The sequence below is a fragment of the Plecotus auritus genome (genome assembly GCF_963455305.1).
Source record: "Plecotus auritus genome assembly, chromosome: 14".
Classification (NCBI taxonomy): domain Eukaryota; kingdom Metazoa; phylum Chordata; class Mammalia; order Chiroptera; family Vespertilionidae; genus Plecotus; species Plecotus auritus.
In genome coordinates this window covers 9,491,303-9,511,737 of record NC_137780.1, presented here as the reverse complement: position 1 = coordinate 9,511,737, position 20,435 = coordinate 9,491,303, and the positions used below count along the sequence as shown (strand labels likewise).

The 20,435-nt window shown below is 45.0% G+C and overlaps 1 protein-coding gene and 1 long non-coding RNA gene across 3 annotated transcripts in view; one reads left to right on the top strand and one right to left on the bottom strand.

Annotated features, from left to right (window-relative positions):
• Nucleotides 1-10,307, top strand: part of TGFB2 (transforming growth factor beta 2) — a 60,115-nt gene extending 49,808 nt beyond the window's left edge. For both annotated transcript variants that reach the window (XM_080651163.1, XM_080651162.1), the window contains 5 exons: nt 3,014-3,146; nt 3,269-3,379; nt 4,923-5,100; nt 6,304-6,457; nt 9,274-10,307. In XM_080651163.1, coding sequence (XP_080507289.1) covers nt 3,014-3,146; nt 3,269-3,379; nt 4,923-5,100; nt 6,304-6,457; nt 9,274-9,432 — 735 coding nt within the window. In that variant the 3' untranslated portion in view covers nt 9,433-10,307. The remainder of the gene's footprint in view (nt 1-3,013; nt 3,147-3,268; nt 3,380-4,922; nt 5,101-6,303; nt 6,458-9,273) is intronic.
• Nucleotides 1-20,435, bottom strand: part of LOC308238810 — a 428,511-nt gene that overhangs the window by 61,285 nt on the left and 346,791 nt on the right. The window lies entirely within an intron of this gene.

Here is a 20,435-nt window from a genome sequence, read left to right as displayed (position 1 = left end):
GGGTGAAAAATGGAAGATAAACAGGGAATAAGGAGGGTGTGCCTATTCTTAGAAAGAAGATACCTTTGAAGTGGAGATTGGAGACTGAGAGGCGATTAGAAGGTTTTCTAGTACAATCACGAAGCTGTAGGAGGAGTGCTTTCATACAGCACCATTCATCCTTGTTAGCGACCCACGTGATTAAAGGTTTGGGTATCAGCTACAGGAACTGGGTTTATTTAGCTTAGAGAGAGAGAGAGAGAGAGAGAGAGGGGGGGGCAGAGAGCGGGCATGCTGAGAGGGACTTAATCATAGTCTCCAGGACTAGGAGGGTTATTCTCTGGCTGATGGAAAGCAGCTGTTTCCTGTTTGCACAGAGGACTGGGTCAGAAAGAGCGGAGTTAAACGACAGCAAGTGGGTTTAAGAACTCCTTGGCCAGAAAGTTCGAGATGGCAAACCCGCTAGACCCAAGCGACTTCCACGTTTCAGCATGAGGCGGCCGGGCAGCTGTCTCTCTTGGGTGGTTTCAAATGGCTTGGTCTTGAGATGATAAAAAAGATGGAGGCCTTTTCACCCACGTGACGATACGAAGTGGTCCATTGTCAGAACCTACCGGGGTTCGTTCTGAGGCTGAGGAACACTTACCTCCTAAAGGCATTTTACAAAGAAAAACATTTATATATTTACATTTATGTTTATATTTATATTATTTATATTTACTCACGTGCATATATCTCATAGATAGATATCATCGATATATCGATACATACCCTATGTAAGTAATTCCACAGTGAAAGCAATGTTTAGTTTTAGACAGTAGGTCTAAGGCGAGGTTGGATTTCCAGAGGAAACACTGATGTTAAGCTTTGATTTTATTTTTTTTATTTTTTTTAAGATATATTTTATTGATTTTTTTACAGAGAGGAAGGGAGAGGGATAGAGAGTCGGAAACGTCGATGAGAGAGAAACATCGATCAGCCGCCTCCCGCACACCCCCCACCGGGGATGTGCCCTCAACCAAGGTACATGCCCTTGACTGGAATCGAACCTGGGACCCTTCAGTCCTCAGGACGATGCTCTATCCACTGAGCCAAACCAGTCAGGGCTAAGCTTTGATTTTAAAGTCATAGGTTCGTGTCAGTATTGACTATGCTATGTATGCATTCCACGTTTTATGTTTTCACCTTGCACCAACATGTATTCTAATCTCATTAAAAGTCTTTGCCTCCATCATTGCATGTTCTGTGTCGCCTGGACCAGGGTAAGGGCAACTTGTGCTGCAACCTTGACTCCCACAATTCTCTGGTCTTCAAACTCCAGCACCGAAGTGGGTTGCTCTGTGTTCTCTACCACGATTCTCTGTGAGACACTGGGTGAGCCACTTAACCTCCTGGAGTTTAGTTTGCTTGATCTACTTGACAGCAACATTTTGAGGATTAAAAAGAAATTAAATAACTTGTGCCAAGCCCAGAACCCAGTGTGCCCAGCCCTGAAGTCCCATTTGTTTGCTTCCTTTAATTCACAAGGCGCATCTCGCCTATTGGGAGAACCACGATTAGATTCTGTGCACGTTGTGGGGTTCGTTGGACCTCAGGGGAAAGGCCTGAGGAATAGGGTTTGTCTAAAAGTCACACCAGCACCTCAAGGTCCAAGTGTGTGAATCTCTTTCCTTTTGTAAACTTAATCCAGAAAACAACCACAGGCTACTGAAAAGCCAGATTCTCTAGGAGGCGTCGGTTGCCAAATGACCTGAGACCAAATCACATACACACAGAAGAGATGTGCATTTTAAAATGGATGGGAAGATTATGCATGTTTGTTTTACAAGGAGAGTAAATAAATCCTGTAGACATTCAGAGAGTCATTCAATTCCGTCGAGGGCTGTGCTTTAAAAGGATATCAAATTGAAGACACAATCCTGGGAAAGCTAAGGAACCCTCTGGAGAGACTGAGGCCATCTGTATGCAGTGACCATGGAAGAGTTAGACTCGATGCCAGGAAGGGCAGTAACAGCCACATAGGGCTGCCCTGGCTCAGTTGGTTGGAGTGGCATCCCACATGCCAAAGGCCTGACCGGTTCGATTCCCGGTCAGAGCACATACCCAGGTTGGGGGTTTGAGCCCCAGGTGGGACATGTTTCTCTCTCACATCGATCATTCTTTCTCTCCCTCTCTCTAAAATCAATAGCAAGCAAACAAACATAGGGCTTGAACCCCAGAGTCCTGAGGAAAGGTAGGATACGGGTCTGGGTAGAGAGTTAATACAGCGCTAGGAGAGGTAGGATCTTGGTTTGACTGGTTCAGAAAACACTGCCATTTAAAGACAGAATTAAAGAACCCCCACAAAACCCCTAAAATGTCCACTTCTTACAGAAATCCAAGAACATGCTGCAGGTGCTCGTTGTTTATTGGAAATAAATGCCTCCTTCTAACTCTCAGCGTTCAGGCTGGTTTTCTTTCAGACCCTCACTATGCTCCCGGCCAGACTTCTCCTGCCCAAATCCATGGGATATGGAATATCTTTATAAATCAGAACAGGTCATGCTGAGAGCAAATATGCCAGCTCGAGACTTACCTCAAAAGCCAAGGCATGCCACATTTTCTAATGCCAGTGGGTTTCGGATCCAGGGTTGGGACCTTTCTCTGTTTATTAGCAGATTTATAATTCAGGGGCCCACAGAGGGCGAGCAGGGGTCCTCTGAACCGGACCCCTCCCCACATTGCAACGCCCCCAATAACAAAACCATTAACTGAATAGAGTAGAATTTATGGCCGAAGTCTTGCAAAGCTTATGTCAGCAAAGCAAAATAACGACTGTCACTTTCTGTTAGACACTGGGCTTTATGGGTCCTGTCACCTTTGTAACACACAGCTGATTAGTGGCTCTGTTCCTCATGGCGGATGGCCTGGTGTTAGGTTTTCCTGCACGAGGCCATGTGTTGGAGAGGATGCTACATGTAGATAACACACCGTAATACGCCTGGCATGGCTTTGTTGTGCTGTCTGTATGCCAACTGAGCTCTTCTTCCCCTAGATTCTCAAATCCAAGGATTTGACGTCTCCAACCCAGCGCTACATCGACAGCAAAGTGGTGAAAACAAGAGCAGAAGGGGAATGGCTTTCTTTCGACGTGACTGATGCTGTTCACGAATGGCTCCACCACAAAGGTTATACCCACCCTCTGTTTTCCTCCCTAGATATCCAGCGACCCTAAGTTATTGCAAGTTGACTGCATATTTAAGGGCATAGACGCTCATGCAAATGACCTCCTTGACTTCATGTTTTCCAGACAGGAACCTGGGATTTAAAATAAGTTTACACTGTCCCTGCTGCACCTTTGTGCCGTCCAATAATTACATCATCCCCAATAAAAGCGAAGAACTAGAAGCGAGATTTGCAGGTAACTGAAACTTGGTCACGTGAAGTGGGGGCGGGGGGAGGGCCTCTGTTGACAATCTTGTGGGTGATGATGTCAGTTTGCAGGTGAAAACGGGATTGTTTGGTGAGGCCTGGGGAGTGTCATTTGTTTGGGCAAAGATATAGTTGGAGAAAGATACTTGAAGGCAGAAGGGATTGGAAGAAAGGGCTTGGTTCCTACTTTATGCTGCTCAGTGCCCAATGATGACTTAGCAATACGAACTGACTGACTCAACAAACCATTGCATAGTTATTTTAAGCATGTAAGCCAACCAATTTTCCACATATGCTACTATTATCAACGAAGAAGATAGTGTGTATTTAGGGAAATCCCCCAAACCAGTGTCAGGAACCTTTATCTGTATTTCACGAAGAAGGAAGCCCCCTCGCTCCCCAGCCCCTTTAACCAACCTTCTATGTAAGGGAACCACTTCACTCTTTCTAGCTGATGACCAATATTTTGAGGGCCTTCCTTATCAGACTTTTATAATAGTGTATACACTCCTAACAGGGTTTTAATTTTCCCCAGGCTCTTGCTCACCTGGTAGTGAATTAGTTGAAGGTCAAGGAGAATGAGGAGATGCCCACAACGTAGACTTCCCCCTCCTCTCTCATCATCCAATCACGTGCTAGATTACAAGTCCCTGGATGGTGAGAGGTTAATAGGGAAGTGGGTGCCGTATGTGGTTGTGGCATTGGCCCCTCACCACCGGGTCAGGATGCCCCTTGCCCTTCCCTAAGTGACACCACCTGGGACCTCCATCCACTTGTAGAAGGCTACAGTGGCCCCAGTTCATGGAAAAATACTCCCAGAGGTCAGGAGATTTATTTCAGCCTGTAACCTCGTCATGATTCTCGAGGGTGTGGAGATTAAATGCTTAAACTGGCATTCTCCTGAGTGAGCTTTGGGGAGCTCGAGTTTCTAAATCTCAGATGGAATCAGGCAAGTGTTGAGGATGCCATGAACCCAATGAAAAAGCCCTTTCTTCCCAGCTTCCCCAAATAGCATTAGGGAAGGGTGACTTCTGTTTCATTTGAACCAAATTCACTGCACTTTAGTGTAAGTCTTCGTTTCTGTTCATTAGGAAAGTTTTGAGTTTAGTACTCCCAGGAAGAGAGGGAACCGGAGAGTGACAAGGCAGGTTCTATTGATCTGTGTTTGGTCATGGAGGGGTTTGAACACAAGACGAACTGAGGATTGACTCAAATTAACTGCCTGGATTGCCCTGGGACTAGAGGTCAAAGACTTCTTCTGTAGCGACTTTCATAGCCAACGAGCCCTGTCCTGGACCCTGACCTGCCTTCTGACAAGAGCCCCATTTAGAAGTGTTTGTTGTCACCTGCTTAGCCCTGTTGCGCCATATCTATTTCCGTAGGGAATGACTGTCGCCAGCTGATGCTGACGTTGTGGTCATCACTGCTATTTGTGACAGTAGACAAACAAAAAAAAAAAAGGAAGAAATATGACTGATGATATCTGATGAAGGTAAAGCTAAATGTTTATTACCCAAATGCATTTTTTCAAGGTATTGATGGCACCTCCACATATACCAGTGGTGATCAGAGAACTATAAAGTCCACTAGGAAAAAAAACAGTGGGAAGACCCCACATCTCCTGCTAATGTTGTTACCCTCCTACAGACTGGAGTCACAACAGTCCAACCGGCGGAAGAAGCGCGCTCTAGATGCAGCCTACTGCTTTAGGTAAAGAACACAGAAATACAACCACGTCATTGCGCCTGGTGACTCCTTTACTGCCTCTGCCCATTCCCTGACTGCAAATGGACTTGCCCTGCACTCATGGCTTAGGGTCCGGTATAGAACAGCGTGGCCATCGCATTTCATAACATCATTCTCCCCACGGGCTTAGTAGAGTTATTTCTGTGTTGTATTCATCATCTCTTGAGCAAGGAATGGAGCGTAAAGGGAGAAAACTAGTCCCCTGAATTCTCTCTCTTCCCCCGCTCAAGCCCTCTGAAGCAGTTTGGGGCTGAGGAAGAAAATAAACTGGCTGCCCCCCACCGCTCCCCCCCGCCCCCAGAGCAAATGGAAGTTTATTTGAAGGATGTGGTGGCTCCCTGATTAAGGAGGCTCACCATCTGTATGAGCCTTTGTCCTCACTGCCCATGGTCATAGCACTGTCACAGTAACAGAGATGCAAGACGTGCAAGAAGAATGCTATTTGTCATGTCTTTAGCTACAGAATATGCGAGAAGGGCGGGCACGCAGATTTATTTCCCATTCCCACGTGAGTCCACGGAGGGGGCAGCGTGGATGTTCCTCCGTGGTTTCTTACCAAGCCTGAGAAAGGGAAGACTCTTCCTCTCTTTCCAGAATGGAGCTGCGAGGGGTCCTCACTGATAAAGTGCCCCAAGGGTCAGAGTTCAAAAGTATTTGGGGTTGCTAGGGCCAGTATTTGCATGAAGACTCCATGTTTCCCGATCTTTGGTTCATTCCTAGATCAAGGAACATGACATGAAAGAAAGGACTTGTTTTCAAAGGAAAATGCCTGAGATGGGGCTTAGAAAAAAGCTGTTGTACATGCTCATTTTATATTGGGAAGGGCAGGAGAGGCTAGCTGGCCACACCGTGCAGGGCTGGCTGGAAAGAGGTTGGTCTCCATCAGCCAACGCTCTGTTTCTAGCTAGTCATTCAAGGGAGAGGCTTGATTTTCAAGATCACAGACACAGGGTCAGGGTATAGAGTTGAAAAGGGAAAGTCGTCCCAGCAAATCACCATCACACCCCACGGTGAAAGCCACTTAGGTGACAATGAAACCATTAAGAGCTGGCCTGTGGTTTGGCTGATAGATGTTTGTTGAATAAATGAATGAGTCACTTTCCTGGTTTGGGATGCGGGGCAGGAGGGAAATCCGCTTTAAAATCTCCATTGCTCTTCTTTTAACAGAAATGTGCAGGATAATTGCTGCCTACGTCCACTTTACATTGATTTCAAGAGGGATCTTGGGTGGAAATGGATCCATGAACCCAAAGGGTACAATGCCAACTTCTGTGCTGGGGCATGCCCGTATTTATGGAGTTCAGACACTCAGCACAGCAGGGTAAGTACTTGGTTGGCTCGTCTCTTCCATTCTTGGGTTGCTAATGCATACCTGCTGATAACAGCTGACCCTTGAACAATGCATTAAGGCACTGACTCCCCATGCAGTCGAAGATGTGTGAAACTATGGACTCTCCCAGAACCTAACTAGTCATCCCTCTGTGTCGGCAGGGTATTCATTCCAGGATCCTTCATGAACATCAACAAAGATAGATGCTCAAGTCCTTCATATAATATGGAGTAGGAGAGTGCCTACTGTCAGGCCTTTGCACCTGTGGTTGTTTGAATCCACCGATGCAAAAATAAAAAATTACGTTTAAAATAAATAATGACAAACTTGAGAGTTGATGTGAAGAAAAGGTGATACAGAGGGCTGACTGGATACGTATTGAAAAAAACCACATATAAGTGAACCCATGCAGTTCAAACACGTGTTGTTCCAGGGTCAACTGGTTTCACAAATGAGTTCTGATCGTCCTGGTGCCTTCATCAGGTGACAACGTTGAACGAGAGAACGCTGGAGGATTCAGTAGATATGGTGGCAAAATGAGTCACTGGTGTCTGACAATTAGAAAGTGATTTCACTTCTTTGAACCTCAGTTTCTTATCAGCGAAAAGGAACATCTCTCTTAAAAAATTATCCTTAAAGATGTTTTAATCTTTATTGTTGAAAATATGACAGATGTCCCTTTTCCCCCATTGACCCCCTCCACCCCGCACCTGCCCCCCCCACCTTCACCACACTATTGTTAAATAAATAAAAATTATGTTTCAAATAAATAATGCCAAACTTGAAAGTGGATGTGAAGAAAAGGTGATGCATGTGAAAATTATTTGAAAATTAGTATTTCTAAGTCTTTTTAAATGTAAGCCAAAGTAAGTGAGACTCTGAAAATGTTAACAAGTTACTTCAATGAGGATAGAGGCCAGTTCAGAAGGCAGGTCCTAGGTTGGATGCTGGGGGTCCCCAATCCAGATGAGCAAAGAGTTTTCTATTTAATAATGATATTTGCTCAAATGCTTCTTCTTGGTGTCTGATGAGGGGAAGGACTTCATAACACACTGCAGACGGATCACGAGAATTCTTGCTTCATATTACACAGTGTTTTACAAAGTATCATACTTTAAAAAGATATTAGGTTGTAAGAACATGTAATAAATAACTTCAAAATGCAATGGGTACGTAATTTTAAAGCGTGCCTTTAACATTTATGTGAAATGTTTTTGTACTCGTTCAATAGAAACTTATCTGGCCACTGGGTAAAGCCAGCCATAAAACTACTGGTCTGCAAGGTGATGAGTTATCTTGTCCAAACCTGTCACTGGTTGAGCTTCGACCTATGAACCAGGAGGTCACAGTTCAATTCCCGGTCAGGGCACATGCCTGGGTTGTGGGCTCCATCCCTAGTAGGAGGCATTCAGGAGGCAGCCAGTCAATGATACTCGGTCATCATTGATGTTTCTATCTCTCCCTCTCCCTCCCTCTCTGAAACCAATAAAAAATATTTTTTAAAAAAGAAAAAGAAAGAGGATTTTCATGTAGGTGATGTTCCCCAAATCAAACAGAAGCTTGAGAGGTAGACTCCTGGCTTTATAACTAGGCCCCTGTTGGCTGCGTGCTGTAGAGTTTCATTCCTGAAATGTGGCTACCCATTGGGGTTATGCCTCTGCAAATCTCCTTATTAAAGAGGCATTAGAAAGACTGCCTTCCCTGCAGGGTAGGAAAATGAATCTACTGCCAGCAAGATCCCATAATGCATTCAGCTGAACGCATGAGCTTCAGGGTTATCAATTATGTCAGGCAATCCCTACTACCCAATTCCTCTTTACTTCCTAAGAAAAATCACGTGTCAGTGGAACATGAAGTCTATTTGTTTATAAACGGCCACCTATGCAAGACTTTAAATTGACAAACGATGGCTCTCCTTCCCTCAGCTGTTTTCCCAGCTCCCCTGTAGGTTTTGGCACTCGGGGCCGGCCATGGGCTTGGCCATGTGAGGGAAGCTTGCTCATGCCTGTCCCTTTGTCTGGGCTCTCTGGCCAGGCGGCTTCCTCGGGGCTGTGGCAACAGTAGCTGTAATGTGGGCAGGCCCAGTTGCCAAGTAGAAACATAATTCCCCCTCCCAGATACACAGAGGGAGTGTGTGAAGGCAGAGACCTGCTTGTTTTTCAAGGAGAGAGGAAGAATAACTGTCGTGGTCACAAATATGTGGTTTGGACAGTTACCCAACAAGCCAGAGGTAGCTTAATAAAGTAGCCAGTGTTGTTGCGCTGAACGGATCATCTGTCTCGGGATAAAAAACTTGCAGTGAATCTCGAGGAAAAGGTCACTCGCTGTTTGGCTAACACATTAATGGCATCCTTGGAAATGACTCCTTATCATCACCGGGGAACCTGCATACTGCCACCGGTAAACGTCACATCCCCCTCACATAGAGAGCGGGGTTAGCCCTAGCCCATTTGGCTCAGTGGGTAGAGCTTTGGCCTGGGGACTGGAGGGTCCCTGGTTCGATTCCGGTCAAGGGCACCAACGACCTTGGTTGCAGACTGGATCCCTGGCCCATTCTGGGGTGTGTGCGGGAGGCAGCCAATGGATGTGTCTCTTTCACATAGCTGTTCCTCCCTCTCCGTCTCTCCCCCTCCCTTCCACTCTCTCCAAAACTCAATGGAAAAATATCCTCGGGTGAGGATCAACAAAAACAAAAAAGAAAATTACAAGCAACAATAATTTGCATTGCCCACTCAGGGCTCTGACTGTTAGGAATTTAAAAATTAATTGCCTTTTGTTGTTGTCCTTTCTCCCCGGTGCCCTCTCAGGTTCTCAGCTTATATAACACCATAAACCCGGAGGCATCCGCGTCTCCTTGCTGCGTGTCCCAGGATCTGGAGCCGCTCACCATCCTCTATTACATCGGCAAGACCCCCAAGATCGAACAGCTGTCCAACATGATAGTGAAGTCTTGCAAATGCAGCTAAGATCCTTGGGAAAGTGGCAAGGCAGTAACCACACGATGATGATGATGATGATGATGATGATGATGATGATGATTTGACCACAACATAACAAGTTGGTAAGGAGAAACCCAAGAGAGCTTTGCTTCGTCAGTGTTAAGAAATCCTTTGAAAAGCGGTACTAGTTCAGACGCGTCGGAAGTGTGCGTTCTGTTTGTTAAAACTGGCATCCGAAACAAAACAAAGCAAAAAAAACAAAAAACAACAACAAAAAAAACAACAACGCGTGGAAGGCTTGATTCTACATTGCACCTACTCTGTACGTGAGAGAGACAAGAAGCAAAACCTTTTTTTTTTTTTTTTTAAGGAAAAAATAAATAAACACTGGAAGAATTTGTTAGTGTTAATTATGTGAAAGAAAACAAAACACACCAAAAAAACAGGAAATTCCCATTACGTGGAGTTGTACATATGTTCCTACCCCAGCCCTCACTCGATTTGTCTGTATTGCTATGCAATAGTCTCCCTCCCCTGTTCCTACTCTTAGAGTTCACAGTGAGTTATTTATTGTGTGTTACTACATAATGAACATTTCATGGCCCTTGGAAAAGAAAACAGGTGTATAAAGTGGAGACCAAAATCCTTTGCCAGAAACTCATGGATGGTTTAAGGAACTTGAACTCAAACGAGCCAGAACAAGAAAGAAAAGGAAAAAAAAAAAAAAAAAAGAAAAAAGAGGTCCTAGGAGCCGGATGAAAACCCAGGTGAGTTCTTCTGTGACCACACAAGTCTGTGTTGAGATAAAGACCCTGAAAAGACATGCTATGTCCCAACTGCCCGAGGAAGCATCTTGTAAGGTTCAAAGCCACAAGCCTGTTAATAAAGGAACTTTCCGTCAGAAGAAGTCTGTAAGGGTTTTTTCTTCTCGGTCATTGTAAATGCTTCCCTGTCAGGTGAGCCCACCAGTGAGAGGTTGCAATGCTTTGATACATGCTGGTCAAACTTCAGACATGGAAGTCTTGCTGTACAGTTATGCTATAGGTTTTCTTAGTTTCCGTATATGTAACCATACCTTTATTATTACCATAGATGGGTGTAGAAGCCCGTATAATTGGAAACACATCCGCCGATTTTTTTTTTTGTGCAAACTATTAAATCAAAACATTAACTACTTGGCTTGTAATGTGTAAATTTTTACCATATTTTTAATGTTCTGTAATAATGTCAACTATGATTTAGATTGGACTTAAATTTGGGCTTTTTTTTTTTTCTTCACGATCACTCCGAATTGTGTGTTTCCTTTAGCTGGCTAGTATTTTTTTGAGTAAAGCCCCTAGATTTTGATTTGCACTAAAAATACATGTGTTATAGTATTTGCTCCACTGTGCTTTGTACATGGTCTATTACGATGACATAAGCTACCTGAGTCCACCTGTCCTTTTTTCCTTTTGCAAAAGAAGATAGATTTGAGTTCAGTGGTCTTCCTTCATCTTCAGAGCATCACTTCTCATCAGTTCAGACATTAAAAAGCTCCTGTTTTAGGAAAACTGGGGAATAGTATAGATACAGAGACCATCGAGGCAAAATGTTTTCATTTTAGCAAGGGCTCGAGGATCTGACCGAAACCTGGTGACAGTTAAGAAAGGTTTCTCTCACTTGGTTCAATCAGAATTATTGTTATTACACAGCAGCCAGTTCACAGGACACATCTTTTACTTTAATCGGGCTGTTGGTGTTCCGAGTGGGGGGGAATGGAAAGATTTATCTTCTCATTGATTTTTTTTTTTTAAGGGAGAGAAAAGAAAACAGGTCAGCATAAGTCGTTCAGCTTATTTCACTGAAGTTAAGATATTTTAAAAAATATGTTTTTATTGATTTTAGAGAGAGAGGAAGTGAGAGAGAGAGAGAGAGAGAGAGATGGAAATATCGATGAGAGAGAAACATCAATCAGCGGCCTCCTTCATGCCCCCTACTGGGGATCGAGCCCACAATCCGGGCATGTGCCCTGATTGGGAATCGAACTGGTGACCTCTTGGTTCATGGGGTTGATGCTCAGCCAACTGCGTCACACCGGCCAGGCTGAAGTTAAGATTTTTATAGATGTTCTGTGAAGGTTGAGAAGGCACAAACCAAATTCTCCCGTGATAAAATAAATAAATAAATACATTTTTCCCTGTGAATGAGAGTTCACTGCCATTTACTTTGCTTCAGTAAATGCTTTGCTGTGTCATTGCCAAGGAGGTCACCTCATGTCACAGTTTGTAGGACTTGGCAGTTGTCCCTTAGTTAGCTTTAAGCTCAACACGCATAGGTCTCACAATGGGATATTTGCAGTTTCACCTGAACCGCAGCACAGTGAGGGTAAGTCCCAAGAGAAGTTGTTTGCTATAGTCAACTTCTCTGTTTTTGGAATTTCCTGACCGCTGATGAAAGTGATGCATTGGATGGACAAGTTGGAGAACTGGAATGGCAGGCGGAGGTGGAGGAGGTGGGAGGGCCCAGTAGCGAACAGCACTTCTGGTGGGTGGAACCCAGTCCCGGATGTGAGTGTGTTGATTTCTCTTCTCTTCCACTTTTCTATGAATTCTGTGTAAATCCCTTTTATTTCTGCAGGTATTTCCTTCTCAGAAATGACATTTTGTTTTGTATTATGTTGTCTTTCCTCATGAATGCACTGATTAATATTTTAAATGCTCTATTTTAAGATCTCTTGAATCTTTTTTTTTTTTTTTTTTTTTTTTTTAGTTGGGGTTCTATAAGGTCTTTATTTCCCATAAGTAAATATTGCCAGGGGAGGGGAGGAAAGGGAGGGGGAGGGGGAGAGGGGAGGGGAAATGTTAGTATGTGGGGCGGGGGCGGGGCGGTTTTTATGTGTTAAGCAGCAGTACAATTTCATGGTTGACACGGTTTAAAAAAAAATGGAATATAAGAATAGCTGTTTTGTATTTCGATGACTGATTCCGCTGTATTTTAACACGATGTATGTCTGTTTTTGTGGTGCTCTAGTGGTAAATAAATTATTTCCATTACACACCCATGTGTTTTTCCTGTTGTAGCGCCGTCACTGAGACTAGAAAAGGCCTCTGAGGCCATGACAATGCTCTCAAGCTGCCCATGACTGTGGTCCCCCCCCCCCCCCACCCCCACGATCCTCGCTTCAGAGCTCAAGAGCCAGGCCTTATCTATCAAGCGCTGAAGAAAGCCCCGCGCAGTCTTTGGAGTCTCTTGTTTATTGCTCTTTGTAATTGTCTGAGATGTCGTTTGCATCCAGCTTGACTGTCTACCAGAAAAAAAAGGCAGCGAGATGTTCGGGCCAGGCTTTGGCTTTCTGGTTCTGTGGTCTGCCAACCCCAGGGCCAGAAGAACCGGTCTAGACAGCATCCCCTGTAGCCCCATAACTTGGATCGCGGCTGAGCCAGCCAGATATAACAAGAGCCACGTGCTCTTTGGGGTTGGTCGTGGGGAGCTGCCACTTCTTTCTTCATTTCACCCGTACCACGGCGCCGAAAAAAAAAAAAAATCCCATTTCCACAGATTTCCTTGGCTGTTCCCCGCAAGACCAGACTTCGCAAGGGAGTTGCCAAACTCTTAATAAATAGCACTAATAAAAAAAGGGATCGGGGCTCCATCTGGTTGTCTTGCTTTATCTAATGAAAGGACCAATGTGTGCCTGTTGTCGAAACGGCACGTGGAAACAAACCGTTCAATGCAAAAGTTTAGGTGGAAGGGAAAAGGGCTCCTTTGCTGCCATCTGTGTTTCTGCTTTTACACTCAGTTCAGAGGGAGTGTTTCACTTTAAAACAATTAGTTTGTGCTTCTCTGCAGAGAGCCAGCTCCAGGCCGATCATCCCAGCCCGTATCACCTTATGTGCTGAGTGAGAAGAGGAGGGTACCAGAGGGTAAGAAAGGAGTCACCTAACAATGTGGGCAAAGCTGTCAGCCACTTTGAGCCTCTGTTTCTTTCTCTTTAAAATGAGAACCACCTGCCTTCCAGGGTATTGCTTGTTAAATGGTTTTGTTGTTAAGTGAGCGGACATAGGATGATCAATAATGGTAGCCTTCACACTATTTCCCAACCTATTCTGTTTGGGGATTTATGGTAATCCTGTTGCAATGAGCTTCTTAAAAAAAAGTTTTTGATTTCAGAGAGGAGGGGAGAGGGAGATAGAAACATCAATGATGAGAGAGAATCATCCATCAGCTGCCTCACGCATGCCCCCTATGGGGGATGGAGCCGTAGCTGGGAATCGAACCTGACCTCCTGGTTCATGGGTTGACCCTCAATCACTGAACCACACCGTCTGGGCAGCAGTGAGCTTTTTAAATCCAGGCTGGAACCTGGGCCCGAACTTCTCCATCTTGATACTGAAGGTGTAAACCCCACAGACCTTAATCTCATAAATGGATCAAGCCATCATCACTCCTGAGACTATTCTGTGAACCCTATTTGTTAACCTTCTGGCTACAAGACTGACCCCAAATTGTGTAAATAGCGGGGAAATGTTCATGTTAGGCTTTGCTTAAAAGTCCACCAACTAAGATCCAAAGTAAAAGAGCCCACGTGGCCAGCTGAAGGACCAATGTCTGAGGACAATGATAATGGTAACTGGTTTGCTGAGCACGTACTAGGGACTGTTCTCTGTTAACCTGGTGAACCTCCCATTTCACCCTGGGATGGAGGCTTTCTTTCTTTCTTGCTTTCTTGCTTTCTTTCTTGCTTTTATTTTTTTAAGTAACTCCATTTTAAGGAAGTGAGCAGACTCTGAATGGTTACATTACATGTCCTACATGTCCAAGTGCTGGGGTGGCGAGTGCCCACGGGAATGGTGCCAGGTGTTAGACGGGTGGGGTCAGACGGGACCTGGGTTCAGCAACCTCAGTACTTGAGCTCTGGCTAGGGAAGAATTCAGAGCCAAGACCCAAACGATAAGAGAACATCTATAATAATAAAAGCATAATATGCTCATTAGACCGGACAGCCGAACAACCTTCCGGACGTCCTTCCGGACGACCTTCCGGACAAAACCGGGGCTGCGAGGCCAGGCCCCTTGCACGCATTTTGTGCCTTAGGCCTTTGGTTTATTTAGAAAATTACAGAGGTGGAAGAAATTATTCTTAGAAGAAATGGGCTTAGGAAACACCTTAGCGAGGGAAGGGGCCGGGCCTTGGAGCTTGGAAGTGAGGCAGGTCAGCACTAGGGCCGGGGGTCATTATCCAGGGCAGCTGGTCCTGAGGTCAGCCCTGGTTTTGCTGCTTTTCTGGGCCTGAAGCTGAAATGCACCTGAGGCCTAGATGTTCTCTCTCGGGAGGAAAGGTCAGGGGGTCATGACCAGCGAGTGATATGAAAGGTCCGGGATCTAAACCGCATATGAGCAGCCATATGCTAGGGGCGGAAAGGTCACCATGGGAATGAGGCCCCACTCTACCGTTGCTAGGCACCTGGCCCATCACCCTTGCTCCGCTCTTTGTCTTTCTAACTGCATACCACACAAGGTCACTCGGTTTGAAAGAGGAGGGTCCTTGTCCAAACCCTCGCTACTAGGCACATGTGGCCTTCAAGCAATTGCCATGTGGAAGTAGGGCTAATCTGAGCTGAAATAGGCCAAGGTGTAAAATACACATCTGACTCTGAACGCTGCAAAGACATGGAAAATGTCTCATTGGTTTTCCTATTGATTACATGTCTAAATAAGACTATTTTGGATCTGTGGGGTTAAATAAAGTATATTGCTAAAATTAACTTCACCTGGGTCTTTTCGCTTTTTTAATAATTACCAGAAAATTTAAAATGACCCCTGTGGCTCACTTATATAAGTGAGGACTTGTGGTTCTTTTTTTCTTTAAAGAATCGAAATTGCAAGGACAAAATTAGACTCAGAGCCTTAGAAAGGGCCCGTAAAATTGAAAATCCAAAACATCGTAAGTTGCACACGGGCCTCTGGCTTTAAGCTAACACCTGCCTGTTTCTAGCACACCGTTACCTTGTCATTCTAGCAAAATCTAGATCCCTAATCTACCAAATCCCTCGTTCCTAATCTCCCCCTGCCCGTCTCTGCAACCACACCTGTGTTAAACTATGCACATAAAGACCCTGGTTTTCCCAGCATTCCAGGCCACAGGCAATAGAGAGAATGTCATTTGTATGCCTGGTTTGAAACATCCTCACTAGATCCTCTGAGGTTGGAGAAATCGTTAATATAAATATCAGAGCATGACATCAATAGATACGAATGACTACACCCGAGATCGCAAAGGGAATGCTCTTCGCTTCCTTTTTTCCAAAGGAAAGAAGGGCTTTGGTTTTTCCATGACCTGTCTTTGTGTCCCCGAACCCCTTTGTAGTGGGTTCCTTTCATTCAGGGAGGAAAGGCTGCAGGAGGGACGAGTGTGTTCCCGTAACTGGGCAGCGGCCGAGGGAAAGGAACAGGACGTACTGAGGGAGACTCCGTGCTCTGGGATCAAAATGAGCAAAATCACTCAGCCACAAGAACAGACATAATTAAACAGCGGGCGAAACATTGCGGGTAAAAGAGAGACCCAAATGAATCTCGCAGGCTTTCTCCCCGAAGTGGATTTTTCTCTGCCGTAGATGCCAACCCGACTAAAGAAACACAGATGTAACACTCAGGTGACATCATAGAGGCCTGGCCAGCCCTGGTGAAGGGAGCCCTCTGCTCAGGCCCAGATCTCGGCTCTGAATCGTATAGAAAGTTCCGGATCACAGGATGCTGGGAGCAAACAAGCTACGTTATGCAATCCAATTCTGCTCTGAAGGCTATGTGAACTCATTCAGTTTGGCTCGTCCTCACATGTGGGTGGAACACTAATTTCTTCATTCGGAACCAGGTTAAATGAAACAGAACAGCCCTGGCAGGAGTTGCCCAGTGGTTAGAGCATCGGCCAGTGAACCGAAGGGTCCCGGGTTCAATTCTCTGCCACCCTCACTCTCTCACATCGATGTTCCTCTCTCTCTCTCTCTCTCTCTCTCCCTTCCACTCTCTCTAAAATCAATGGAAAGAATATCCTCCAGTGAGGATTCACAACAAAACAACAAGAAAACAGAACAGAAAACTGAGCAGAGCTTTAAACCAAGTGGTGGAGGCTCATTCGGTGGAAGATCACATTTCACGTCACGTAAAAAGGCATTTTATGTTCCCACAACGGAATCCAGGTCATTGAAGAGCCTTTCGTTTTGTTCGGGCAGCACAATAGCGGAGCCTGCCACAGGGCACTGCATCCTAGTTTAAAAGCTGTCTCTTCTGGCCACCCACCCATCCGTTTTCGATTCCCCCTGCCCCCTCCTGTATTTCCCCGTCCCCTGAGCACCATGTGGGTCCGGGGAGCCGCCTCCTTATCTTGTGTGGCCTACAGGAGGTCCATATTTGGTCTGTGGTGCTTTCCTGTTTCACTGGGATCTGGGGTACATCATAACCCATCGGAATGTGGACATGACCTTCTATATCCGATAGGGTCCAAGCAGGAAAATCACCACCACCAGCATTTGAAATAGGAATTCAATGTACAAAATTAATCACCCAGGTGGTGAAACAGGAACCAAATAGGGTTCCTTTAAGGCAATCCGAAGATTAGCATCAAGGAAGCTAGGACCGCCCCTAGGGCCGAGGGACAAGAGGAAGCAGTGGGACCAGGGGCCGGCGTCTGCTGGCCGCTGGCACTGGAAGCTGTGAGAATACCCAAGCACACGGAGGCACCGTGTTTAAGTGTTCCAGCCAACAGCCTCAGCCCAAATACTAGCTGACAATCAGTATCACCTCTCAGACACGTGAGTGAGGAAGCTTTCAGATGGCTCCAGTCCCAGCCATTGACTTTCTGCGCAAAGAAGCTCAAGCAAGAAGTGGTTAGCTAAGTCCAGTTAATACCCAGAACCACGAAAGATCATAATAAAAAACATTTAATAATAAATCATTGCACCCGGCTGGGGTGGCTCAGTGGTTGAGCATCAACCCATGCACCAAGCGGCTACTGGCTCAATTCCTGGTTAGGGCACATGCCCGGATTGTGGGCTCGATCCCCAGTAGGGGGCATGAAGGAGGCAGCTGATCCACAGTTCTCTCTCATCCATGTTCCCATCTTCCTCCCTCTCCCTCTCCCTCTCCCTCTCCCTCTCCCTCTCCCTTCCTCTCTCTAAAAATCAATAAAAACATTAAAAAATAAATTATTGCTATTTTAAGCCATTGATTTGGGGTGATTGGTTACACAGCAATAGTTACTGGAACAATTACTGTTTCTGCCTTTGTAATTAAGAATTCTGTACATTACTTTTAAATTACTAATTAAAACTAAGAGTCCCTGTAAATAAGAAAACCGAATTAGATTATCTACATGAACTCTTTTCACTCGAAAATAAACTTTTTTGGTGAGTACAGTCATTTAGCAGCTTCTTATATTACTAGGAACTTTATAAATTTCTGGCGATTCAGAGATGAGAAATTCACAATATCTTGGCATAAGGTTCTTACAGTCTTCTGAAACACACACCCATACAAATGACAAATACAATCTGGAAGTCGAAAGCAATGAATTCATCGAATATTGATTGAGCACCTATGATGAGATAGGCATTGGACCGGTATTGAAAACAGTGTTGTTGAGAAGACAAACGCATGCAAATGACAAGATTGGGTTATAATAATCTATGTGTGAGATGTCAAGGTTCCTAGTAATAGCAGCAAATGATTGTGGCAAAATTATTAGCTTGAACCATATGAAACTTTTTTTTTTTTGGTAGGTCAAAAAAAATATTGACTATGGACCACTTTGTATGAGGCTCACAGAATCAACAGGTGATCGAATTTGGGGACCAGAGCAAATCAAGGAAGGCCTGGAGGCAGGAAGGAGGCACCAACATGCTATTGCAGAAATAGCCAGTAGAGGCGCTGCTGAGCCAGCCATCCCTGTGGCTTCCTAATGCTTCCTCCATCTGTGCCTCCCTCTCTCAAGATGGAAAGTTCCAGAAGAAAGCATCCCATTGGCTGAGCTTAGGTCACATGCCAGTTCCTTTGCTAGCACATGGGATTTTTATTTTTTTAAAAATATATTTTATTGATTTTAGAGAGGAAGGGAGAGGGAGAAACATCAATGATAAGAGAGAATCATTGATTGGCTGCCTCCTGCATGCCCCCTACTGGGGATCGAGACCGCAACCCAGGCATGTGCCCTTGGCTGGAATGGAACCTGGGACTCTTCAGTCCGCAGGCTGATGCTCTATCCATTGAGGCAAATCAGCTAAGGCTAGCACGTGGGATTTTTAGAGGAAGAACCTGATTCCCTGGGCTCTGTGGTGGGAGTAGCGAGTTACCCTCCCAGCAACACTGCTTACCCAACAGAAACACTAATTACACCGGCCAAAGTTAGGTGTGTTAGAAAGGTGATGCAGGCTGGGCCACCAAATATCGACCAGTGTTTATGAATTAGTTTTCTGGGGCAGCTGTAATAAAGAACCACAAATGGGGTGGCTTAACAACATAAATTTATTGTCTCACAGTTCTGGAAGCTAGAACTTCAAAATCAAGGTGTTGGCAGGCCTGGTTCTTTCTGATGGCCGTGAGGGAAGGATCTGTCCCACATCTCTCTTCTTGGTTTAAGGATGGCCGGCTCCTCCTGGTGGCTCTTCACGTTGTCTTCCCTCTATGCATGTCTACCTCTGTGTCCAAATTTTCTCTTTAAACAAGGACACCAGTCATACTGGATTAGGGCCCACCCTAAGGATTTCGTTTGAAATCAAGTATTTCTATAAAGACTCAATCTCCAAATAAAGTCGTGTTCTGAGGTGCTGGGGCTTCGAACTCCATCCTGTCTCTATTTGAGGAACACAATTCCACCCATAACAGCTTGACTCTGAAGTACAGAGGAGCATGATTATTTATTCCTGGGGAAGTTCAAGGAATAATAAACTGAACACAAAATGGACTTCATCAATCTGCTAATGGTTAGCTATTTCTGCTGAAAATAGAGAACGATATGAACTAATTACCCAGTGTCCTTTGTAAAACATTTCGAAGACTCTACAGTTGTAGGGTAGAGCAAAACTCCCACTCCCACATGGATGGGTGCTCCACCTACCCTCAGAGATCCCAAAGCAGGGTATACGACAGAGAACTTTTTTTAAAATTATGTTTTTATTGATTTGAGAGAGAGAAGAAGGGAGAGGGAGAGAGAAACATGGATCGGCTACCTCCTGCACACCCCCTAGTGGGGATGGAACCTGCAAACTGGGCATGTGCCCTTGACCTGGAATGGAACCGGTGACCTCTTGGTGCATGGGATGATGCTCAACCAACTGAGCCACACCGGTCAGGGCAAGAATTGTTTAAAATTACAGATTCCTGTGTCCACCCCAGATCTATGGAATCAAATCATTTTTGGAGCTGGGAAGATTTTATAAGAAAAATAGCCTCTTCCAGATAAACCTGATACAGTCCAATGCCAGCATTTGTCAATTACTGTCTAAACAAATGGATATAAATTTGTGAAAAAATGGGACCATTCCAATGAGGGCTAGTTTCCAGACACAAACAAACATGTGAAAGACCATTAAGTAGAAAATGAGTATCAATAACGTCATGTGATAACAAACTCACACTCATTTTCTCGGCGCCATTCTCTCCTAGGAGATGCTTGTATATCTGCCTGGCTCCCTAAAAGCAACATCTCTTAAAAAGGAAAAGTAAAAGAAGCGTCTTCATCTCCAACTCTATTGCATGGCGAGGATAGAGTTGGGTCTCTTGGGAAAATGTCAAATATCAAACATGAAATGTTTAGGAGACCACAGTTTGTCATTGCCCCAAACAGATGCATCCCAGGACGAAAGGAAGAATTGTTTCTTCTCATGACAGTGGCTGGGAGAGGCTGAGATGGAAGCTTGGCAAGTGGGATGGCCTGCGATCCGTCATCTCAACTAGACATTTCCTGTGGGCCTGGCTTTTTCTATGGGAACTTTCTTGAGAGTTTCTCTTGTAGAGACTCCTTCTCTGGTGGCAACTCTTGATTGTTGCCAACTGATACAG